This window comes from Lissotriton vulgaris, chromosome 6, assembly GCF_964263255.1.
Source record: "Lissotriton vulgaris chromosome 6, aLisVul1.2, whole genome shotgun sequence".
Taxonomy (NCBI): Eukaryota; Metazoa; Chordata; class Amphibia; order Caudata; family Salamandridae; genus Lissotriton; species Lissotriton vulgaris.
In genome coordinates, this window is record NC_141694.1 from 1,080,164,225 (window position 1) to 1,080,190,736 (window position 26,512).

A 26,512-nucleotide genomic window follows, 5' to 3' on the forward strand; every position below is an offset into this window, starting at 1 on the left:
TCCTTACTTCGCATCCCTCCCAGGCAAGAGAAAAGGTGTCATCCATGAAGACTTCCTAAGAAGTACACTCACTTTCTATAGGTGAGTAGCCTAAGCTACAGAGCTTGTTCTAAGATCCCCCTTCCTACACACCCCTCTCCTGCCTCTCTGCCTCAAGTCTGCAGCTCCTCTCCCCCCTCGGGGTGTTGTCCCTTATACAAATCCCCAAAATAGTAAGCACGCCCAAAACGCACCCCTTCAGGAAGGTGCTTCCTCCTGGATTTTTCCATCAAACCTTCAGCTTCATCCAAAAACCGTTGCTGTGTCCTTGGGTCCCAGGCACCTTCTCCGCCAAATGTATCGTTTGTAAATTCCGTTGCTCTCCCTTGATGCTCGACTCTTCCTTCCTAACTCCCAAACAAAGGATTCATCTACCTATCAAGCTATGTGTCCTTGCACCTGAACAGAAACGTGTGAGAAAGCAACCTTACACGCACACTAAGTTACAATTCGAAATTCAACTGAGAACAGGAGCCTTCCCAAGGAAAATACATTTCTGGTCTACAATGTTTAGTCAAGCAAAGAAATTACAATTAGGCCTCTGCTGGCGTTTTCATGTCTCAGGCCTTTACTGCTTTAAATGCATTTCTAATATTACAACACAAGCATTACATTAAAAGTTATTCTAAAGCATTACTCTTTCTCATGTTAGAGCATTACTTTGTTTATTAATAGACAAACACTACATGTGCAATCTTTAGCATGGCACGTTCAATCCTAATGCAACATTTAACACATGAAGCAACCTTTTCAACATTACCTAAGGCATATTCTCTATTAAGGCACTACATTAGTCTTCGAATAACGTGAGCACAATCTTACATATTGCAATATACTCGGTCTAGCTCTAAATTCCTAATGATAACACATTAATACAGTCCTTTAAATATATGGGTGCTGACTACTCGTGATTTTGATGCACCCCTACAATTTCAAAATAACATGTCGCTCTATCAGTCCCCCTCTTTGATGACCTGTGTCGTCACCAAACTACACAATTCTTGGGGAAAGAACCGAATTAAACAGAACTTGTTTCCACCTCTTCCTCCCTTGAGCAACTCCATGTTCTTAGCTCCTTCGCTGTGGGGGTAATTCCCCCGCTGTGCTGGGGGGGAGGGGGGCGCGCACAGTGCCTGCATGCTCATGACGAGCTGAGCTCGTCATGAGCTACAGTGCTCCTGTGCTCATGACGAGCTCAGCTCGTCACAGGTGCATTGGCTCCCGTGGAACGCTCAGCACAGCAGGAGAATTCTCCCCGCACCTGAGCGTTCCGCGGCCCATGACCAGCTGAGCTCGTCATGAGCACCGGAGCACCGTGCCTCATGATGATCTGAGCTCGTCATGAGCATGGAAAAGGTTACGGTTCCGATATTGACTGTCCTGCAGTCTCTCCATTTGTCTCTCTTGCACTCTCAGTTATCTTTCCAGTCTGCTACACATGTACCATTTGTATGCTCTAACCAAACCCCACAATCCAATCACACATGCCACAACAATAATAAGGAGTTTCAAGACGAAGGCAAGGAACCCTTTCCCCAGGCTCCCAAACCAACATCCTACCTTGCCAAAACCTTTACCCACACAGGTTCTTCAGTCAAGTCTTCAATCTCATGATGGATCGTAGTAATGTTACTTATGTACTTCTCCAGGTCCTTGCTGTTATCAGGAATATATGTACAGCATTCCTGGACCATCAAAGGCTTACAGACTCCTCCCTCTTTTGCTAGAAGGACGTCTAAAGCAAGACTGTTTTGCAAAACCATTGTCCTTATCGATAACATCTCTCCTTCAACCAACACCAACGATTTAGCTGTATTCATTGAAAATTCATCCACAACAGTTTTCAACCTTCTAATCTTCACATCATTCTTAATTACTCCCAATCCTGGTATCATGGCTCCAAAGATATCTCCAACCACAGCGGCTGCACTTTCCCCTCGCTTCACACTCACATGCTGTCCTCCTTCCAGGAGCTCTAAATCTTCGGCATGATAAATCATAGGAAAAATGATTGCCAAGTAACACGTTCCATACCATTTCGCAGGCAATCGCACATAGGCATTCCTCCCACAAATGAAATACACAGTTGGAATGTTGCGTAAAATTCTCCCCATGCTACCTTTGTCGGTGAGACCAGAGGTAGTGCATAGTATTATACTCAGTAGGTTAGACTACTGTAACGCATTACTCTTAGGAGCCCCTAGCTCCTTGATAAAACAACTGCAGAGGATCCAGAACATGGCAGCCAAGATGGCTCTATCGCGTGTGCGCTCTGCATCTTCATCTCTGGCTCTTAAAGATCTTCACTGGTTGCCCATACACCAGCGGATTTGCTTTAAGGCTTCATGTATTGTCTTTAGAGCACTTCACGGATTGGGACCCATTGCTCTTCAGAACAAACTTAGATGGTATTCAGCAGCTAGGCCTCTGCGCTCCTCTTCCGCTTTTTTGGTTGGGGTACCTCGTATCCAGAGGTCACGGATGGGCGGTCGCTCCTTCACCTTCACTGCCACTAAAATATGGAATGCTTCCACTTTTCTTAAGGAAGCTGATGGAGCTGCCCCATTTTAAAAAGGGTTTGAAGTCTCATCTCTTTCCTAGAGATGTCTGATCCTCCCCTGCTTGTGTTGTGATTTTGGAGTCAAAGCGCCAGGATACCCTTTGGGTGACGGCATGCGCTATATAAGTTTACTATACATACATACATACATACATAACCTGCACCATACATTGCAAAAAGTCTTTCGCTGAATATTCCAGTGTAAAGGTATGATCACATGTGCTCTGTCCCACGTTAACATTCTCATATTATGTCTGTGGACGACTTATGCACAACTTCTCCTTCTGCACTTCATCTAGAGCTATCGGGCCATAACTCCCCTTCGACTTGTGCAACCTCTCTTCATTTATCCAATATACTTTACCCTGTCCCGAATCTCGCGGCTGTTTTTGTTTCCTGTATCTATCTTCAACTTGATCTATGAATTTCTTCTCTACATATGACAACATTCACTTCAGATTATGGCGATAAGCATAAGCTGTATCCAACTCTAAAGTCGGTATAACATACGTTCTAATTCTATCTTCTGATTTGTAATAGTAATACTTATTCAAATGCTTATAAGCAGGTACTTCAGAAAGCAAATCCTTTCACTTCAGATTATGGCGATAAGCATAAGCTGTATCCAACTCTAAAGTCGGTATAAAATACGTTCTAATTCTATCTTCTGATTTGTAATAGTCATACTTATTCAAATGCTTATAAGCTGGTACTTCAGAAAGCAAATCCTTGGCTGGTCAAGATCAAGCAGACATGAGCTAGAAGGAAATGGGGATTTAATAAATCAAATTGCCACTAGACCGACCAAAAAGGAGGTAGCTGCTTGGTACTGGCTTCTGATAGAAACTGGAGACAACATGGAGATCCCGTTTACAGAAAGCTGGAAGAAGAACATGCCGGATGAAGACCTCAACACTATCTGGCAAGTATCAATGTCTACACTTTGGTCATGTGTCAAAGCTGCCCCATTGAAAAGAAACCATTTTTTTACTGTCCACAAGGCCTACTGGACACCCTCGAAACTGTCTAAAATGGGGGACGGAGTGGCAAGGAAGTGCCCGAAGTGCCGTGATGTAAACGCAAACGCGGTACATATGTTTTGGCAATGTCCTTCGATCACGTCTTTTTGGTATCATGTGAGTAACATTATTTCTGAAATTATGGTTGGAAGGGTGGGGCTAACCACATCAATAGTGATCATTGGGGTATGTGTAAAAGAGGCGGTAAACCAAGTTTTGTCCAGGGACCAGAGGGCACTAATTTTTGTATTAATCCTTTTGGCAAGACGGGAAATATGCATTAAATGGGTTAGACCAATCCCACCCACTAAGTCAGAATGGATTTGCTCAGTCCAGCATATCTCAACCCTTGATCGAGCAAGTAAAAAAAGTAAAAAAACAAGGTTTTGGGACATTTGGGATCAGTGGTTTACATCCTTTGTCTCCCTCTAAGCCGGCTTTTATACATCTTATATTGTTTGTTCTTTTTTTTTTCCTATGGTTCAATGATTACAAACTAGCTCATTTTGGCTGAAATGACAAAAAACTAGCTAAGGCTAGATGGAAGCCGCCTATATAGAGGAGGAGCCTGGTCTTTTTCAATTAAATACTCTTTTCATAGACTAATACCCGGAGGTTTAAACAAACCCTCTCTTCCTTGAGAAGTGACTGGGTATTTTTTCTTCATTTCCACTTTGGACAGTGGATTGCAGTTTTTTGGTTTAAGCTGGCTATATCCTCCAAACTTAGGAGCTTTCTTTGTTAAATGAAGACTATAAAAAATCTAAAAAAAAAAAGTTCAAGACGAAGAACAATATATTCATGGGATGGCACTTCAGTCCCGAATGTAGGAAATATCAGTCTATTCAGACCAAGTTGCGAATTCTGCTTAGTATCGGAGGATTCAGGACTGTGATGGTCAGTACTCCTTCAATTTCAAGTCCTGGTACTAACAACACCACGTCCAATTTCACGTTAGGACTGTTACCGATCACTGTCAGTGCCCTCAGTCTCCCTGATCTCGTAATCCTGGCATCAGTCACAACGCATGTCCACTCTGGAGTCGTGTACTTCCCACTTGGCACCCTTGTTCGTCTTGACCTCCTCAGACCTCCACGAGCATGTCCTTCCTTGCCTTCGTCCGACTCTGACTCTTCAGACACTGGAGCAAGATCCCGCTCAGAGACCAGTCTCATGTTTAGCCACCTCTGTCTCTCTGGCCACTGCTCTTCTGCTCTACTGGTTCTCCTGCTTTCTCTATGCTCACCCTGCTCACAACTTCTCTCAGCTGAGTCTGACTCTGGGTCAACTTCAGTCACTCCCCTCTCTGAGGCAGTTTCAGTGTGGCTGCCGTCGTGACCCTCCTCAGCTTGGTCCAGTGAGCAACCAGCTTCTTCAACCATCCTCACAGCTTGGCTTGTCCCCCTCTGTGGCTCTGCCACTTCAGCTGGAGTTTCATTTGGGATAGGAGCTGTTTCTTCGAAGGGTGCTGAAACTCGACAGGTGTGAGAAGCATGCACCCAATTCGGCAATCCCCCACACTGCACTGCAGTGTTCGTTACCAGTATGACGTGGTAAGGGCCTCTCCAACAAACATCCAAGCAGCTCTTTCTCACATGCTTCCGAACCACCATCCGGTCCCCTGGACTCAGGTCATGATAGAGATCCCTTGAAGCCGAAACCACAGCAGCCTGCACCTGATGGAACACAGAACGGATGACATCAGCTAGTCCCTTGCAATAATCAAGAATCAGATTATCTGTGATGCTTATAAAGGCCGTTGATGGCACTGCTGGTAACCTCATAGCCCTCCCCATCTGCACTTCATGAGGTGAAAGACCTGTTCTCCTGTCAGGGGTACTGCGAATACTCATCAACACCAGAGGCAAAGCATCAGGCCACTTCAGAGACGTGGATGAACATACTTTTGCCATACGAGCTTTCAAAGTCCCATTGATCTGCTCCACTATCCCAGACGATTCAGAAAAGGGGGTGGTGATGAACAGAGTGTCTGAATTAAGCAGACCACTCTTACCCAGTCCAAAGATCAGGGCTTGATCCATCACCGTTATTTATCTCACTGCACCATCCCAGCTCAGAACCTGGCTATATGCAAATCAGTCTGTCCCTGGCCCAGTGCATCATGGGAACAGGGCAGACTAAACTACCAGAGAGACGTGGATGAACATACTTTTGCCATACGAGCTTTCAAAGTCCCATTGATCTGCTCCACTATCCCAGAAGCCTCTGGACGATAGCTACAATGGAGTCTCTGATCAACATTCAGCGCCGTGCGAAGCATTGTCATGATTTCGCTATGGAAGTGCTTTCCTCTGTCCGATTCCAAAGAGGTCGGAATCCCAAACCTAGGTATAAGTTCCCTCAACAACAACTTAGCTATTGTGAGTGTATCGCACCTTCGTGTTGGGTACGCCTCCACCCACCTTGAGAACACCCCTACCACTACCAAGATGTACCTCAGCCTGTTGCACATAGGCATCTCAATAAAATCCAACTGCATCCTATTGAAAGGCCCCCCGGACCTCCCAATATGACTCATCGTAACCACAGTTTTCTTTCCAGCATTTATTTGTTGGCACGTAAAACATCTCTGACACACAGCTTCAGCTGCTGCATGAAATCGCAGATTGTACCACGTTTGTCTGAACACTCGCACCATTGCATCTCTTCCCAGTTGTACTGCACCATGAATCTGTCCTGCCATAGGGCTCAACAACTTATCTGGCAGCACTGCTCTCCCATCACTTGAGACCCTAATGTCCACATCCCCCTTAACACAGCCTGAATTGATCCACACATTCTTCTCCTGGTCTGAAACCTGTTCCTGCAGGCACTTGAGCTCATCCCAAGTATCTGCCATGGCCAACATCATGTTGAACTCAGTTCTTTCTTGGCTCCCTTCTACATGACTCTCAGTGAAGGAGCAACCCTGTTCGGCACAGAAAGGTGCAACTTCGTCCTCATAGTGGTTTCCAAGTGACACAAAATCTGTTCCCTTTCCATGAGCCGTACATTTGACAACAGCAATCTCTTTGGGGCGCTGTAAGGCCTCTCTAAAAGCAATCTCATGAACTCCCCATTCCGGATGGGCGATTGAGATGATGTCATGTAACCTCTCTGGGACCATAACTGTCCAAAGTCATGAACCACACCAAACCCATACTGGCTGTCAGTGTAGTTGGTGATTCGAATCTGGTCTGCTGCCAAACAGGCACAAGTCAAAGTAATGATCTCAGCCACCTGAGCAGAGTATACTCCTTCCAGGCATGTAGCTTCAACTACTCCCGTAATTGTACATACAGCAAATGCTGCTCTCAACTGACCAACACTGTCTCTTATGCATGAACCATCAACAAAGAAAATTTAATCAGTGTCAGGTAATGGTTCATCAACAATGTCAGGCCTCGGTTTGGTGCAAAGCTCAGTCACATCAAGACAATCATGGTCTGCACAATCTTCATCAAGTGTATTTGGTAACTGCACCAATGTTGCATGATTCAAAACAGAACACCTCCTAAGGGTCACATTCTCCACAGCAAGTATAACCTGCTCGTAGAGTGTGAGCCTATTATTGGTCAGGTGCTGTGTCTTGGTCCTGGTCATCAATAACTCAACAGAATGTGGAACGTAGACAATCAACTGGTGATCCATGACAATACTTTCACACCTTTCAATACTGACACCCGTTGCAGCAACGGATTTAAGACATAAACGCTGAAGCTACTGGATCTAAAGTAGCTGAGAAATAGGCAACTGGTCTCCATGATCTTGGACCAAAACTGATAGTGCACAACCTTCTCATCCACAGCAGAATAATGAAAAAGGTTTATTGTAGTCAGGCATCCCCAGTGCCGGAGCACGACAAAGGTTCTCTCGCAACTCTAGAAACGCCTTCATACAGTCACTGTCCCATGGTACCAGATCACTCACATCCTTGTGTGTCAGTCTCTGCAAGGGCTTCACCTTTATTGAGAAGTTGGCAATCCACTGACAACAGTAGCCAACCATCCCTAAGAGCATCTCTCTGAGTAGAAGGCCCCATCATGCTCATAATTGCCTCAATCCTGTCAGGTGACACCTTCTTCTTGCCTTTTTCTATTCGATGACCCAAATACTGCCCCTCATTCAAGCAGCACTGTAGCTTATTTGGCAACACCTTGTGTCCATTTTCTGCTAAATGATTCAGTAGGGCGATGGTATCAATCCTGCATGCATCCTCAGTCTCTGACGCAACAAGCATCAATGTACTGGACGAGAACAGAGTTCTGTGGCAGTACAAGACTCTCAAGGTTCTTTTTCAGGTTCTGAATAAAGATCGATGGACTTTCCATATTCCCCTGAGGGATACAACACCACGTTAAACCACGGTTTTCCAGCTTAAAAGCAAAAAGAAATTGGCTCTCCTTGTGTAAGGGTATCGAGAAAAAAGCCTGACAGAGGTCAATCACAGTGAACCACTCGGCTTGGCATGGGATCTGAAACTTATCACAGATGGATTTGGTACCACCGGACAACAGGGAACAACTATGCGTATGAATTTCCCGCTCGGTTTCTGCAATCCCATAATAGGCGAGTTACATGGACTGCCCATTACTTTCTTCATAATTCCCTGCTTAATCATGGATTCAATCACAGACTTTATTCCTGCAACTGTTTCTGGTGTCAAATTGTACTGAGGTGTTCTTGGGAATTCAGCATTCTGTTTGATCTGAATTGTAACTGGCTCAACTCCTTTGATCAAGCCTATGTCCTCACCAGTAAAGTCCCACACTTCTCGTGAGACTGAATCCCTCAAATCGAGTGGAAGCTCTTCTACTGTCACTACGGGGTACATTTCTATACACAAATGCTGATTTGCAACCTTAAAGGTAGCATCATCTTCATTAGTTTGCAGTTCCACTCCCTTGGGGTGCAATAGATGGTGCAATTGAGCTTACACAGGAGGTCCCTCTCTAGCAAACAAACAGGGCTCGAATCACATACCACAAACTGATTTCTGTCTCGAAACGCTCCTATTTTCACAGGAATCGGTTCAGTCAAAGGGTTTGTCATTTTCCTATTTGCAACTGCTACAACTTGGATTGATTGTCCTGAGAGGGGTAGGTTGGGGACTACTGCAGATCTCACAGTAGAACGGGTAGCACCAGTATCAACCAGAAAAGTGGTAGGGTGACCATCAACATCGGCTTCCACAAATGATCCCCTCTGGTCTACCTCCAAGACTGCCCCAAGAGTGCAGTCTTCGTCCCCCCAGCATGGCACCGTCATGCCAACGGGTCTAAGTAACAGTCATCACCGTCCTCAAAAAAAAAGGTATCTGCTGGTAGGTCCGAGACCCTGTCGCTGGGGAACCTGTACTCGCGGAGCCGAAGTCCCCTCTTTCATCGACCTTGGCATCATTACTGTCATTGTCACTTCAGGCGCCTGTACATGCACTACCTCTTCCTCCTGCTGCGACTGATTCGCAGGGTTCAAGGGACACTCGTGTCTCCTGTGTCCAACCTGGTGACAAAGCTGACACTCAGTGGTCTTCCTCAAAGTTGCCAGATCCACCCTTGGCTTGAAATCCGCTGCTTTTCCCTTTCCCTTATTCTGACCATTCTGTTTTCTTCCCTCCACCTGTCTGTACTTGACCTCCCTTGTCAGCCGCTTGCATCTGGACCAGCATCAGTTTGTCCTTAAGTTTCTTATGCTTCGAATCTACCTCATCACTGCAATATCTAGCATACCTCAGTGTTTCGTCTAGCAGGCTAGTTCTGCCAACAGATCTAATGCTGTTGGATCATAAGACAAATCTCAGGTCTCAACCCTAAGACAAACTTTGAAACAAACTGTTCCATATCCTTAGGGTCCATTACATCCAACCCACTGTACTGCTTAAAGACTTGTAACAGTCTTTCGTAATATTCATGCACTGTCTCCTTTGGTTCCAGAACTGTTCGATCTATCTTCGCCCAATCAATATCCTGTGGTGATACCTCAGATTTCAACGAGGTGATCACCAGTTCATATTTCTTCATGACAATTGGGGATGGGTCATTTGTAGCAGCATCTCTTTCTGGATCAGAAGTGGGCCATTCAACAGCAACCTTTCAAGCTACCCACAAATCACCCGGAACCACTATGTCAAACAGTGTGTTCAAATCGATCCATAACACCTTTGAGATCTTGACAAACCGCTCAACCTGCTTGTACCATTCAACTGGGCTCTCCCTTAGCTTTGGAAAGTCATTTGTGAAGGCCACCAAATCCCCTCGACTCCAAGGCCCATGCACATACCCTCCACTAGATACCTCTTGTAAAGGGTAGTTTCCTATTCCTGGCGTTCCCCCTCCTGGAGGAGGTGTCTCTGCCACATTCCTTTTATCACTCTTTTTCTTGGCCCATCTTTCTTCCCGTTTGTCAAGCCTGTTGCATGCTGGTATTCTTTTGATCAACTCTCTGATATGGGTCTTTAATCCAATTACGCTCTTTTCCTCTAAATCTTGATTGGTGTACTGTAACCTCTGACTACTCTGTAACATCTTCGTTTTAGAGAGATCCACCTCATATCAATTTGCCAATTCAGTTAGTTTCTCGTATGTCGACCTCGCCTTGTGAGTCACATCTTTTGCTACAAACAGCAACTCATCTGGTTCATAAAGTTCCACTTTCTCTAAAGGCAAATTTTCCTGAACTATTTCATCTACTTCTGCTTTTAACCGCATCTCATCTAATCTTTTTGCCCTTATTGCTGCGTTCAGGGTACCTCGACTAGATGTACCACTCAATTTCATACAATCACTGTCTTGTTCTCTGCACCTATTCACTTCAGGTGTGTCCCGCAAAGCCATTCTGTTCTCAGCACTCCCCTGGTCCCAGTCCTCCCTCGGCCTGTCGCTCTGAATCCCTTCAACTGACTCCCATGTTCTCAAATCTGACCTCAACTCGGCAAAGGATTTCGGTCTCGGTCCTCTCAGATCCATCGGCCCTCTCGACGAATCTGCTGTAGCCGGTGTCGGCGTGCTTGATTCTACAGGCCTCGGTAATGGAACCAACCCACTCACTACACTGTTCCCTCCAAGGCTGGCACTTCCTTCCATTCCTGTCTGTGATGGGTTTTCATTCCTCACCTGCTCTGAATTGTATACCGACAATATAAGACCAATGATAACCGGCACCTTAAGAGCATCGGGCAACCTCTGAGGACTGGCACTTTCTGTGTACTGCATTACCCCTGTTGAGGGTTTCCCCACTACTTTGGTACCAGGTGGAGCTTGTGGTTCCCTAGCTCCCTCTGTCGGGCTGATTTCTCTCCCTCTGACTCCGGGTTGTATGGAGGTGGTCTCTCAGATAACAGCCTTTCTATCAAGCTGTCATCAGTATCACTGTCATCTTCCCTGGCATACTTTTTCTGCGTGCTCCCTGTCTTGACCAACAGTGGGAACAATTTATCCACCTCAATTGTCTGTACCCTCCATCTCTTCTCCAATGCATCCCACCTCGCATCTTGGAATGCCATAACTGACCTCTTCACTCTTTCCTGTCTCCTGTTTCTTTCGTGTGCCGCCCTAATGCACGCATTTAATGCCTCGAACTGTGTTGGTCTAGGCAGATGTCGCAAAGAAGCCATAATCAATTTCAATTGATAGAACACTTCCAATCTAAAAGTACCTTAACGGGGAAAGGTCAGCTCCTCATTGCCTTCCGTCATTTTACACCAATTCTCAAGCCAAAGTATGGTATGCAACCCCCAGCCATATAATGAGCAGGAGTATCCTCTGGCCGAGCCTCTTCCCCCACCCCTATATGCATCTGTGGGGGACCGGGTACCTCGACCCAGCCTCCTTCCACTACATTACATATTTAGTGGAAGGACCGTCCCCTAGTGTGTAAAATGGCAGCAACAACTTTCTACCCGGGTTGCAACCAGCCAATCACAACTGTGCTGTTGGCGTGTGAATTCGCAAACAATTCACAAATAATTATTTGCTCCTCTAGATATCCAAATGTGGATTTCCTTTAATCTCTCCAAAACCACTGAATGGATTTACACCAAATATCAAAAAGTGTAATCTCCAGAACAAAATCTACTTTTCTGCCGAATTTGGTGTAATTCTGCCCAGCAGTTTGTGCTGTAGTCGTGTTCAAAACTCCTATGGGAATTAACATAGGAAACATACTTTTTTTGCACCCCCTTTTTTTCTCAGCCCTCGCTTCATGGATCACCTCGAAATTTTCAATGCACAACTAGAATCACAGGAGAACATTTTGTGAAGACTTGTCAAACTGCATCACAATTATAAGCAAGTCAAAAAATGCTTTTCCTTTGCAAACATGGCCCTACCTGTAACTAACTACCTACTGGCGACCGCCAGAGGGTATTATATATATATATATATATAGATATATATAGATATATAGATATATAGATATAGATATATATATATATATATATATATATATATATATATAGATATATATATAGATATATATACTGATACTTGATTATAATGTCAACGTACAATATATATTTATATTGTGAAATTGAGCCATTCATCCTAAATTCACAGTATGTGTTCTTCTTCTGCAAAGGGCCACTGAAGCTGTCCTCCTTTTTTCAAATGTTGCAAGCTTCACTTCTATCTAAACTAGTAAATTCCATGTTTTTTTAATTGCAAAGTTGGAGTTTACGGACTTTGAAATTGTACATACTCAAAGCTGTTCTGGAAAGAGCAGTGCTTCCAACCACCTGTTGTGGCAGTCTGCAAAGTTTGAGCCTGTTGGCTTGGGCTTAAGAGCCAAACTCTGACAGGAGTGGGAACACCAACTGGGTAGAGCCAAGAATATCAGCTGCCATTTTGCTTCTGCCAGCCACCATCCTCTCTATACCTTATCTCATGGGGCATGAAAGCACACTAGAGACAGACTGTCAACAAGACTCACACAACCCACTCCTTGCTCTTTTTTTAACCTCTCAAGCTAAGGGGGTGTGACAAGAGGTCAATGCTATGATGTAATCAGCTATCAAATAGGTTGATATGGTGCGCGTAGTTTGTGAGAAAAAAAACAATGAATACATGGCCTAAAGTTTTTCTTTAAGGCCTGCTTTTCGTGCTGCCAAATGTTGTGGTTGTCCATTACCACGGCTGCTTGATTATTATTCCACCTCCAAATACTTTCTTCCATCACCCCATCCTCCATGTCCCTTTATCTCACTCTTGCCGGTTCTTTTTCATCCTTGTTTTTTTTCCTTAGTGACTATTTTTTTTAACCTTTTTATCCCTTCCTTCTCTTATGCTCTGGGTCAAATTTTGGGAAGAAATATAAGTCCCAGTCCCCAAAAATGAGTGCAGGTGCCCACCATCTGCATCCACCAGCTCAAAATAAGCAGAGGTGTGATGTGTCTGGCTCGAACTCTGGCATTTTTGTGAAATTGTGTCCATTGTAGTGATTGGCAGCTTCTACCAATAAAGGTCGCAGCATAAAACACCTTCAAAGTCAAGCAGTGTTCTGGTACATTGTTTCCTTTGAATACAGCTACTCTGGGGAATGTCTCCTCTTTCCATCTTCTTCAAATAAACTATAATGGCATTTTAAGAGACACGCTTCAAAAATGTAAGCTCTGTTTCAATCCCCCAGCTCTGCTCCAACCTATACTGTGTGTCTTCCATTCTTCTTTTGAATGATATTTACGTGGAGTATCTGATCTCCTTTGCCTGGTTAATTCATGCTTTACTTTATCGTTACCTGCAGATTCAGTGCTAAAGTCTACTCAGTCCAAAACTGGACATTATTTTTCCACAATTCAGCAAAGAAAGAATTATTATGAAGTAAATCCAACAAAAGCATGCTACTTCAGTAAACCTCAGACATGAAAGAACGCGCAGTAAAACAGAAATCGGACAGTAAAGCAATTAGCAGATTGCTATCAAGATAGACAGTATAGCATCAAAGTTTAAATTTTATTGTGTAATCGCATGTGATTTTACATTGTTTAATTCTTTCTTTTTTTTACTCTTCACAAAAAAAAATACAACTAACAAGTTTTCCTTGTTGCAGGTTATTATTTCACCGGGGACGGTGCTCATCGGTCGAGAGAAGGATATTATCAGATAACTGGTCGTATGGACGATGTCCTAAATATCAGTGGCCATCGGCTGGGAACAGCAGAGATTGAAGATGCAATGGTATTTTTATGCACTTGATAATCACAACTCAGTGTATGTTAAAGAACATTTTTCAGGTTTCTTGTTAACAGTATGTGGGAATTGACACGCTTTTTAAACTCATGTATCACTGTGTAACATAGAAGTTATTAGCAACACCATATCACTGTGAATTGGGTAAGTTGTGTTTCAAAATGTACCACAGATTAGTTTGCTGAGCCCCACCACCTTAGTTGGGAAAGTTCTGCAGAAAAAATTGTCTGGTTTTTCCCTGCAAATGTTATCAACAAAGGGTTTGTGGAACTGAAATCCCTATCTTCTCAGCTTTCAGGGACATGTAGACTTTTGCCAGAAAACCAAACTTTTCTACACAGTTTTGGCGTTTTACCTTGACATCTCCTATTTTTGCTATTTTTTGTGCTTTCTACATCATTCCAGTTAGTGGTAGAAATGGGCCTGAAAGGAGTAATGGATCTAGGACAGCTATAGAGTTCTGAAAAGTAGACAACATTCTGAATTCAACAAGGGGTCATTTGTGTAGATCCTTCAAAGGTTTTTTTGAAAGGAAACGAACTGTTGAAAATAAAAAATATTGCAATTACGATGAAAAAACAGCCATTTGTGCCAACATTTTCACCGATAACTCCTTCTAAGAAGGACAGATTTTTAAAGCAATATACTGGTACATCTGCTGAACCCTTCTGGTTGCGGGGATATATAGGACTTCCAGTAGTAGTATTGTTATTCTTTTTTTTCCATAAAGAAAACGATAAATGCACAGCATCATAGTATAATTACAAATATTTCCCCTTCTCCCCGTCCTCACAACAAAGTAATATTGAGAGAAATACAAACATATATAAGACAAGTGGCTTAATCTCAATCCCAATATTTATCTCCAGATACTTGAGGATACTAAGTGCTTCAAAAGTTCATAAAGTGACTATACTAATTGGCCACCAATTTTGTGTTTTAGTAAAGTGTTGAGTAAACAGCTTCATCAAAATGTTTACAATGAGTTGTATTGATGATCGGGAGAAGACAGTTCCTCCAATAGACAATCTACATATTATTCACAAATGTTAACAAAAGTTTTTTTTCCGGATAAAAGATACTACTGTTTAAGACTAGCTAAAAGTTGGATTATTCATCATGGTAAAATAATACTCTGTTACCTATATCCAGTTCATGTACGATACATTTATATCACTTATGTACTTATGGAATATGGTTAGCATGACTTCACGGTCAATTTCATGCAGGATTTATGTTGGATGAATAAATTCAGTACTATCATTAATTAAGATCTCATAAAAGTTCCTGTTCTTACAACTTAATTGTTTTTTTCATAATGACACATGGACATACAAAGTGCTTTATTTTAGATAATTTTGTGATCGGGTTTGGCAGTGTCCTATTTTTCAATCTTCATACAAACAGCAAATATCTGGACAATCCAAAAATTTGAAATTCTGTATGATCACTTTTTAATATCCTGGTAATCTCAATTCATCTATTAGCAGCCAAGATCCGACATATGGGGAACAACCATATTTTCCTAATATGTTTGTACTTAGGCAAAAGACTAAAAAATGTACTTCTATTTCAGACACACCCTCATACACGGGACAACTGGGTAAAACATTGACCATTCCAATTACTACAGAAACTATTGATTGCAAGGATACTGTACCTAAATTTTAGATGTAAGGATTTCGCAAGCAGTGGTTCTATGCAGTTCAAAAAGTGTTCCTGCTGGATATTATCTTTAAGCTTAAAAACGTATTTGTTAGTGTCCAGGCTGTACTCCTGCAAAGGAAATTCTCATCTACATATATCCAATATCCAGAGACCTTTTCTGAATGTTTCAGGGTTAAGCCACAAACAACTCATGCCCAATTTGACCAATCATCCCTTGATGTAATGAAACCACTTAAGTAGTAGCGAAAGCGGACTTTTTACTATTTGTAGGGACCATGACTATGTACTAGTCAGCCTTACCCCTAGGTAATCAAATTGCTCCATCTCCACTAGTGGTGCAGAGCCCAGCTTGATACTACGCTTAAGGAACTTATGATGATTGAAAACCATAAATTTAGTTTTTGAGGGGTTAAATTCTAATCCAAATACAATCCAATATCGGACTTGTAGTTTCACCAAAAACCTGAGGAACCCAGAGCAAATAACTGTGCTACATCTTGCAATGGATTTTCAATGTGTACCGAGTATATTGTAATTCATTTGGTAAAATATAAAGAATAAAAAATAGGTACCAAGGAAACCAATATATATTAATGAAATGGGAACGAAATATAGAGCTTAGAAGCAGTGGTTATTTGCACATCACCAAAATTGTGAGTACCCATACAAACATATGAATTAAAAGTCACTTTTCAAAATGACTTCTTTTTTAAAAAGTGTCCTAGAAATGCAAAGAAAGTCAGTTGGTAATAACACTTATTCTACTATTCTGTGTTACCCTAAGTCTCCCGATAAAAATGGTACCTCACTTGTGTGGGTAGGCCTCGTGTCCATGACAGGATATGGACCAAAACTCAATGTGGATACATTATACTTTTCCAGTGAAAACTGACCCTTTTTGTGCAATGTGCCTAGCTGTGGATTTCGAACCCTAGCTCTGCCGACACCTAGGGAAACCTAGCAAACCTATAAATGTTTTAAAACTCATTACCCAGGGGAATCCAGGATGGGGTGACTTGTGTGGCTTCTCTTCAGGATCTGATATTCAGAATCCCTTGCAAACCTTAAACTTTGTCAAAAAACAGATTTTCCTCACATTTCTGTGATGGAAAGTTCTGCAGTCTGCATGGATCTGCAAGCTTCCACCCACCTAGCATTCCCCAAAGTCTCCCGATAAAAATGGTACCTCACTTGTGTGGGTTGACCTAGTGCCTGCTGCAGGGGAAGACCCAAAACGTATTGTGGAGCTGGGGGAGAGTAGGGAGGTACAGCTTGCCTAGATCCCCCAACGTTTTCCTACCCAGAATCCGCTGAAAACCTCAAATTTAGCTAAAAAAGCAAATTGTCCCGGTGCAGTGATCCCACAGAGAAAGGTGAGGAAAATTTGATTTGATAATTAAGAAATCGCAATTAAGGACTCGCAAAAGCCTATGCATGTAGGAATCACTGTAAAAATAGCGATTCCTACACATTCCTTATTTGCGATTCTTCCCATTTGCGATTTGCGATGGCTTCCCATTCATACCTATGGGCCTACAGGCCCATAGGAATAAATGGGAAATTGCATGCGCAATTTCAGAGTACCAATAGGTCTTCGCAAATTGCGCATGCAATTTCAGGGTGCAAGGGTGTCAAACGGACACCCTGTTGCACCCCTGAAATTGATGTGCGCAACATGAAACTTTGAAAAATGCACAAAAGTAAATTTTTCAAAGTTTTTGCAAATTACCATGAAGTTCAACTTCATGGTAATTTGCACCCTCTATTAGCGAAATCGCTGATATTTTTTACTTTAATGCATTGCATTTAAGGAATCTCAATTTGCGATTCCTTAAATACAATCGCAATTTAAGTAATCGCAATTTAGAGATTACTTAAATTGCGATTTTTGCATTTGGTATGATGCATCCCAAATGCAAAAATACCGGTCGCAAAGGGGCAGATTCTGAGAATCTGGCCGCTTGCGAATATTTTTTCTTTTAATACATGTGCCTAAAGGTAAACTAGAAGACGTAAGGAGCCTTTACAACTCCACGTGGGATAGGTTATGGGCACTGGATTATCAGGCTTACCAAGTAAACAACATGAAGAGGGAAGCAGGGCAGGGAGGTTGTTGGCCTGGTTGATTAGACCGGAAGGTCGGGAAACTCCAATCCCTAGTATTACAGATGTAGATGGACAGGTTCTCTGTTCTCCGAGAGCCATCAATGAAGCGTTCCGAAAATACTACGAGACGCTTTATGGGCCACCGGAGTTCACCAGGGAGACATACTCAAGGCATACTCAAACAGGCTAAGAGTGCAAGGTCTAGATCGAGATTCACGGGACTCGCTGGCGTTACCAGTTAAAACAACAGAAATTAGGGCAGCCAGTAAAGGAAATGGCACAAGGGAAAATACCTGGACCTGATGGCCTCCCGGCCAAATTTTATGTGGCCTTTGTAGATATTTTAGCCCCGAGATTGGAGAGGATATACGCAGTAGCACTTTAGGAGAAGCAACTACCGCCCTCCCTTAGGGATGCACTTGTGATCCCTCTACCAGAGACTAAAAAAGACCATGCAGGAGTGACGGAATTCTGGCCTTTGGCAATGCTAAACATGTATTTCAAAATTGTAAGCAAAGCATTGGCTTCCAGGCTCCAACCGCACATGCAGCGACTGGTTCACACAGACCAATATGGTTTTATGCCCGCACGCTCCACATCCAACAACCTGAGGAGACTATACAGTGTCCTGTTCCATAAAGACTTGGGAAACCAACCTGATGCGGTGGTAGTGGACCTGGAAAAGGCCTTCAATTCCCTTCGCTGGGACTTTTTATTAGCAGTAATGCAGAGGATGCAGATGGGAACCCAGTGGTTAAACTGGGTTTACCTCCTATATGAAAACCCTGGAGCTAGAGTGCGCACGGGCAACATGGTGTCAGCCTCCTATTCCATCAATAGAGAAACCCATCAAGGATGTCCCCTATCACCCTTGCTGTTTGTTTTAGCAATGGAACCATTAGCGGAACGGTTTAGGCAGGAAGGCGAAGGGCTGGGGTTGGCTCTTGATGGGACCCGCCATATAGTATCACTATCTGCAGACGACGTACTAATTTATCTTAGAGACAAGGTCCGCGAGATCCAGCTGGTACTACGCATCCTGGAGGAATTTGCTTAGCTTTCAGGACGTCGTATTAATAAGATTAAGACTTATGTGTTCCTATTGCCTCCTGCCCCAGATAGCTGCTAACCCTCCCGCTGGACTTGGAATGGGCATCTAACTCTTTTAAGTACCTAGGGATTCAGATTTATCATACTCAGATGGACCTTTTTGAGGGCAACGTGGGTAGCACACTGAGAGCCCTGTGGGCAAATGAGGCCTTTTGGCCCATGCTCAAACTGCCAGTTGTGGCTAGGGTGGCACTGTCCAAAATGGTGATGCTACTGCGACTCCTTTACTATTTTGTCAACCTATCGGTGGTAATCCAAAGAGTTGGTTAAAAACTTTGTACACAATACTGAGGGACCTAGTGTGGGATGGTGGACGCAACAGAGTTTCCCTGCAGACTTTGCGACTCCCGCTTGCGGGAGGTGGATTGGTAGCCCCCGATTTCAAAGCCTACTACTTGGCAACACAGCTCCTGTGGCTGGCCAGGTGGCTTGATGTGAGAGGATTGGATACACTGTTGCTGACAGCTAGCTCCAGGCAAATGACCTTGCTTCCTAGAATGCTTAACCATCACCAGAGAATCAAACACATGGGAATGTTACTTTCGGTGGCAATGAAGTGCTAGGACAGATGAACGGCTCGGTCCAAAGACGCGCCGCTCTATGCAACAAGCATTCCCCTTGTGGGGTTTCCACAGGTAGGAATGGGTCCCCCCATTCCAGAAAGACAGCTGCTGGGCTGGGAAGACGCTGGAATACAGACGGTGGGAGACTGTTACCGTGACAGTGAACTACTCCCGCTGGAGGAGTTGTAAAGTACAACGAGTTGCCGACAGGGCAATTCCTAAATTGCCATAAGATTTGGGGAGCACTGGTGGAACTGTGGGGGCCAGATGTGAAAGAGCCAGTTGCCTATTTCGACTCTTCAGGCCATGGTGACGTAGGGTTCGGCAGGACATCTGGTGATGTGGCTTTATCAGGCAATAATGGAAACCACACCTCAACCATTGCCTCGCCTGCAAGAAAGATGGGAGAGTACTTTGAATAGGCAGCTCACCAAGAGAGTGGAAGAGAGTCTTAGGCAGCCCAAAAAAGGTGTCCAGGAATGCTATGTTTAAGCTTATACAATTTAACATGCTCCATAGAACCTATCTCACCACACACCGGATGAACATGGTATACAGGAGTGACACTCAAGTCTGCGCTAGATGTTCGCAAAGGGATGCTGACTTTGACCACATGGTTTGGGCCTGCCCCGGGCTTAATGGCTTCTGGCCAAAGATCGTGGACATGATTAACAAGATTTTCTCTCGGAACCTGGCGTGTTCTCCGAAGGTTTGCCTCTTAGGCCTCTTCCCGATACCCAAATCCAAAAGACTTGGTCATAGATTTATAGACTTGGCTTTCCTCTTAGCTAAGAGGAGTCTAGCCCTCAGATGGAAGGCGAAGCAACTCCCTTTAGTGGTACATTGGGAAAATTATGTTTCCTACTGGGCTAGAGCAGAAGAGAAGGCTTTGATTAAGGAGGATAAGATCACGAACCGGTGTAAACCACTGGGAGAGCCCTGGGCGGACATAGTAAGAGTGTGGGATACACGGCACATGCCTGAACTGACCTCATACCCCACCTTGACTGACTCTGAAGGGCTGAAATTGGTGCACACACCGCAGGGGTCCGGTGATGATTGCGGGACGAGCACAGACAACAGGATTCTCGGGGAGCGGGGGGCCGGCCCTCATACACCAGGCCACGATTAACACGCACACTCACTTCAACCACGGACCAGATATAGCCTTTGCTGATTTAGAGATTTGTGGGCCTTGTCTCCTCTCTGCCCCCCTTGCCCCCCTCCGGGTACCCCAACCTCCTAGTAGTGATGACCAACCGATGCAGCAGACCTTTGAGCTAATTGCAGACCCCTGGTAGTTTATCGTTCGTTGTAGTTGTATGTTTTGCTTAATTTTGTGTAAAGACATGGGATTTGTTCCTTTTGTTTTCTCTGTTTCTTCATATGGTTTCTATTTTCTACTACGTAATCATTGAATGACTTGCTTGTATTGCAGACTAATACTTTTTCCATGTTTACACATCCTAGATGGACAATATTGACAGAAGGCCCGACCACTCCCTAGGGAATATTTTGCCATAGTTAGGGATTATTTTAACACCGGAAGGGATGGTCATATTGGAAATAAATAGCTTTGAAACAGAAACTGTTATGACATTGCCTGTTCTATCCCAGAAAAGCAGTATTAATGTACTACAAAACACCACCGACGAGTACAATATGTAATGTGCTGCTCTTACTATGTATGTGTAATCGCGTTGAGTGTTTTGTTTTAATCATTATATCAATGCCAATAAAAAAGATTTAGAAAAGAAAAACATATTTTATATCTTTTCTTATTGGAGGCCCTGTTCCACCACCAGCCTCCCTGAATCTTTGATATATATTTTTTTATTGGATGCTCCGTCCCCCCCCCCCACTTCTCTGATGTGTATGTTGTAAGATTGATAATCTGCCTTTAAGCCATTAATCACTCTTCATAAAGTTCACTGAACTTAGAAGACCCTTAAGCTCCAGCTTCGGTCCAGCAAGCATTCTAAAGTAGCTTTGAAGCGACCCATCTAGTGCAATACAAAAGTCCCTAATAAATAAATTACACTAAGGTATCATTCATGTTAACCTTCACTCCATACTTCTTTGTTAACAAAAGGCTCATATTCAGTAAAATATTGAGCCTGTCCAAAAAAAGTGGTAGTACAACTCACTTTGGTTATCAGTGAAACCAGAGACATTCTGCAAAATGTCCCACTATTTAGAAGATGTGTTTGTGATGGAATTTAGTTAAAAGTTAGTGCAGCTGTTATTGGAGGAACCATAAAAAAGGGGCTAGTAATTCCCTCATTGTTATTACCAGCCCACCTGAAAGGAGGGCCTTAAAGAGAAGCTTCCTAATATTTCTCTAAATTGATAATTTTACCACTTACTGGAATTGCAAGTTACTGTTAGCTTTCTAATAACTTTCAGACAAAGAACCTCATTCATATTTGGGTAACTGTATCACGCCAAGCATTAAGTGCTGGATGCCATGTCCACTGTATTAAGAGTGCATAGATTATTCCAATGGACGGCTATCATGGTGGCCAAAAGAGACATTGCAGCTGCCTGGAAGTACTCTACATCTCCTTCCATTCCGAAATGGCGAAAAGGAGCAGACTGGTGTGCCATCCAAGAAAAATCAGTGTACGAGGCAAGGTGCTGCCCAGCCAAAGATAAACCCATATGGGGTAAATCTTTGGGCTTGGTGAACTGATGATACACTGGAAAAGGTCAGGGGTCCTGGAGGCGTCAGATAGGATCAATCATAGTACACGATTTGCGGGCAAAATCTGGGAAAGTGATTGTCTACATTGTATGTCACAGTGATGCATTGTCCTACGTTGTTGCTCACAAAAACCAATATAATTTAATGTAAAAAAAGAGTGCATAGATGATGGTGACACTCTTAATGGGGCAGACAGGACATCTACCATTTTTGGGTGGATGTCCCACTCTCCCCAACTCTAAACAGGGCCTTAGTCACAATATTATGCTGCACCACACTTGTCAGCTATCAGTGTTTGCTGCCCCATGCAAACCAAACCATAGTTTAATATTTGTTGTTTTTTTGTCTAAGGATGAACATCCTGATGTGCCTGAAACAGCTGTTATTGGCTTCCCACATGATATAAAAGGGGAAGGTAAGAATTGGAAATTATACTGAATACCAAAGGGGAGTCTGGTCAGAATGTCAGCAGTCTGAAATCGCCCTAATATTCTTGAAAGAACCAATGAAAAATGTTTATATTATTATTGAAAAAAAGATGAGTTTTTTTCAAGAAATGTGCATTATAGTGTCTAGGTATGTTATACCTATGTATGTTTTTTTAATTGTATGCAATTATTTATAGTGCGGACTGTGGGACAGTAAATAACAGAAAATCATTATAGGCAACTGTTAGTCACACTTTTATGAATGGACCTCATACAAAATACAAATAGGAGTTGAACACATACAAACTAAGACTGTTTTGGTGAGGCTCATAAAGGAATTGTAGAATTGAAAAAATAGATAGGATAGTAAGTATATGAAGAGCCAGTTCTGAGACCGGTACATACGTTCACAGGAGATTTGAACAAGAATCCACCAAGTAGTATTCATTATCAAAGCCTTTAATCCCTTCTTAAAAGAGGTAAAACTGGGTAGCTGTGTTATCTCTGGGAAAAGAGGGTTCCAGACATTAGAGGCAGACGCCAAAGACAAATTGCTGGTGTATTCTTTGCTTTCTAATGCTGCTGGTTTGAAGTTGGCTAGATCTTTATTGTGCAGTGCACATTCTCCCCCATCATAGTTTGATATGGCAATAACCTCTGAGCACACACACACAGTTCACTCGTATAATTCAAATGTATATATGGCAAGTAACTCCAATCCTCCGGAGTCGAATTAATAGGTATAATTCCCAAAGTCAATGTCAAAAAGAGTCAACTTCCAATATGAAAAGTCCTTGTAGTTTATTTCATAGAATATTCAATGACGCCAGTTCTCGGTAACGTCGGACGATAGAGGACATGCTACCATTATGCTGAACACAGGTAGTCGTGAAATTAGATGGAACTAAAATTTTGATAGCCGCATATTGGATCCAGAGAAGATAACGACCCTGTGCATAATATATTATGGTAAAAACCGTGGTGCAGTGGATAAGTGAAGCCAAAGACATTACTCTGTAGAACACACCAGATGATATAGACTGGTGGAAAATATAGATGAGTGGAGAATTGAACGCTGTATACGAGTGCTGGATTGAATTAGATGAGAATACGAAGAATGATTAGTGTTTCACGCTGTGAGGACCATATTGAAGTGATAGAAAACTGTTAAATTCAGAGCCCTGAAGAAGTCGAGGTATTATTAGGTGCACGACGAAACACGTGTTGGCTGGTGTAATCAACATTGAATATTCTATGAAATAAACTACAAGGACTTTTCATATTGGAAGTTGACTCTTTTTGACATTGACTTTGGGAATTATACCTATTAATTCGACTCCGGAGGATTGGAGTTACTTGCCATATATACATTTGAATTATACGAGTGAACTGTGTGTGTGTGCTCAGAGGTTATTGTATATATTGCCGCTTCTTATGAAGCCAGTGATGTAGGATACGCATCATTTCTCTAGAGGCACCGTCTTATGATTGTTAATTGTGTATAATTTTGTACCCTGATGACAAGGTAGTGCGCCCATAATTGGTTGGTATCCCCCATTTGATTATAGTTTGATATGGCCTTTGGGAGTTCAATGTGTGGAGGGTTTCCACAGTCGAATCTTAAAAGTACAAACATTTGAATCACAGATTTGACATGCAGCATAGAGAGAAAATGTTTCATGATTTGAGCAGGTAGAGGTGGAATTGTGTTCCTTTGGACACAGTTTTTAATCAGTGGGCCAACATACAGCTGCCATTGACAAGTAAACCAAATACGTTTGCATTCTTGATAAAAGTGGGGGAAACTCCTTAATCGGCAGGATAGTCTACCATCTTTGGATATTGGAGAGAGGAAGTAGAGGAGCTCAGGAAGAAACTTTGTCTACTTGGAATTGAACTTAAGATGTAGTTGTGGAGTCCAGAACTTTCTTTTCTCCAGAGCATGGCCCACTCAATAGTTGTGCTATTTGGATATTAGTTTGACATGTAGCTGACAGTGGTCAGCATATTGGTGCACTGAAACACCCAAGGTGTTTGTCAGTTCTCCTAGTGGCTCCATATATGGAGGCATAGGCTCAGATTGGACCTTGAGGGACCCTGTAAGGTATAAATGTGGTATAAGTATGGAGATCATGTAGAGCCATCCATTTTGATAAACTGGGATGGACTTTCTTAACTCTGCACTTTTTTCTGATGTGTGTAACAGGACTTCATGGCCCACAGTATTGAAGACCACAGGCAAATTGAATAGACCTAGTAAGCAGGCCTCACCTTTGTCAAGGAGATCTAGAGCATGAATTGAAGAATGATGTGTCATACGCTACACTCTTATGCAGTGCCACTGTCAGAAACCTGACTGATGATCAGCTAGAGAGTATTGATTCTTGAAGAAATTGTTCAATCTTCTCTCTTCAGACTCAGCACATGGTAAATGCTGGTTTATGCTCCTTGACTTTCCACTGAGGCATGGTGAGCTCTGGTTGTGGCTCTCTGGTTCTCAAACTGGAACGTGTGCCGAACTCCCCGCTTGTCACAGGACGGCAGCATATGTTTTCGACTTCTTGGCAGTAGCACATGTAAAGTGCTTCATCTTTGGCTTGTACCGGCGTGTGCTGAGGCGCTTCACCTTTGGCTCTGGTGGCACGTGCCTCCAATGCTTAGTGCTTCCTTGACAGATGCACTCTCCAATGGGAGAGGGATGCCACAGCAACAGGAGGAGCCCTGGCCTCGTGGGCTAGACATTGGCCCAGTGCTGCATACACCCTTCAGCAACGTTTGCAATCCACTCTGCCCACCCCCTTTCAGGGAAAGACACGCGCTGTACTCTTCCCCCCAGATCAACCAACCGGATCCCACTAACTCAGTCGGTGTTGGTTGCCAAGCTCCTGAGTCAGTGGGGGGGGGCACTGACAGCTCAAGGCACCAGGAGTGGTGAGAGACCAGAGGAGGACTTTGTTGCACCCCTCCAGATGAGTATTTTACCACTTTGCTTTTCCACCCGACCAGAGCATTCTTGGAGGTTGTGCAGCGCCTCACTCTAATAAGTGCTTTATCGTTCCTGCCCATGGCTGCAGCGGTGTACAATTAATAAACTACTCTGGGCCTGAGCGGGCCCAACGTAAGTACTCGGCGCGCCAAGCTGTTGGGGAGACATACAAAAGCATTGTGCTTCCAGCGGGCAACCAAGAGAGACCACAGGAGGTCTACCACACCCACAATTCGACCATAATCCCTGTAACTTCCGCAGTTGCCCGCCGCACTCACGGCCAGCTGCATGTGCCAAACTTGCACACAGCGATTCACAGTCTGTGTGCCCCCCACTGTGTATTGGCCACACCTTGGGACACTGGGACTGCTGTGATTCTCTGGGGTAAATCCTCCACTGAGACCTGGCTTTGCCTCATGTAAGAACCTAAACAGGAAGGGGCTAGTTTGCAACAATTGCCTACTAGACTCAGGTGCGCACTACGTGAAAAAATTAAATTGATCTCTCAAAGTTTAACGTGAAATATTAGCACCTTATTCGTGCGGTTTATTCATCTGTATACACTTAGTTCTACAGTCTCAAGAACATTGATTATACATGTAATGTAGTTTGCATCAATATAAATATACAAATTCTAACGATGAACTCAGAAGTACAAAAAACATTTTCATTTGAAGCTGTGGATAGCCCAATGCATTTCGGGAAAGAAATAATCGGTCACTCCAGCGTTTCAGGATCTAAACAAATGGCTATCATAACTCCACCTCCTTTACAAATAGTGAACAAACACACGTACCGTAGGACTTGAAACACTGGTCTTCCCATAAAACAGCCCCAAGTTCAAAACGCGGCTGCTGAAACGTTCTCTAGCTGTAAATGAGCAATAAAATCTGCCGTCAGTGTTACGAACAAAGCACTTCTCTTAAGCCAACTCACTCGAGTCCCGCAGAACCGTAACAACGATTACCTTCAAGAAACAAGTTAAACTCCTATCATATCCGCGTTGTAGGTAAGTCACATGACACACTTCCCTCTGCGGTTTAAAACGTATCCAGCGTCATCTCGTAATCGGTTCCGATTGGTCAAACACTGTCTCAGTAGTTATGGTAACGCACGGCAACAGAAAAACGGGCTCCCATCCTCTCGCG

General features: G+C 43.4%; 1 protein-coding gene across 1 annotated transcript in view; it reads left to right on the top strand.

Moving 5' to 3' along the window:
- ACSS1 (acyl-CoA synthetase short chain family member 1) overlaps nucleotides 1–26,512 on the top strand; it is a 1,180,850-nt gene that overhangs the window by 889,629 nt on the left and 264,709 nt on the right. The window contains exons 11-12 of the mRNA XM_086927145.1: nucleotides 13,660–13,787; nucleotides 22,302–22,365. Of these exons, the coding sequence (XP_086783271.1) occupies nucleotides 13,660–13,787; nucleotides 22,302–22,365 (192 nt within the window). The remainder of the gene's footprint in view (nucleotides 1–13,659; nucleotides 13,788–22,301; nucleotides 22,366–26,512) is intronic.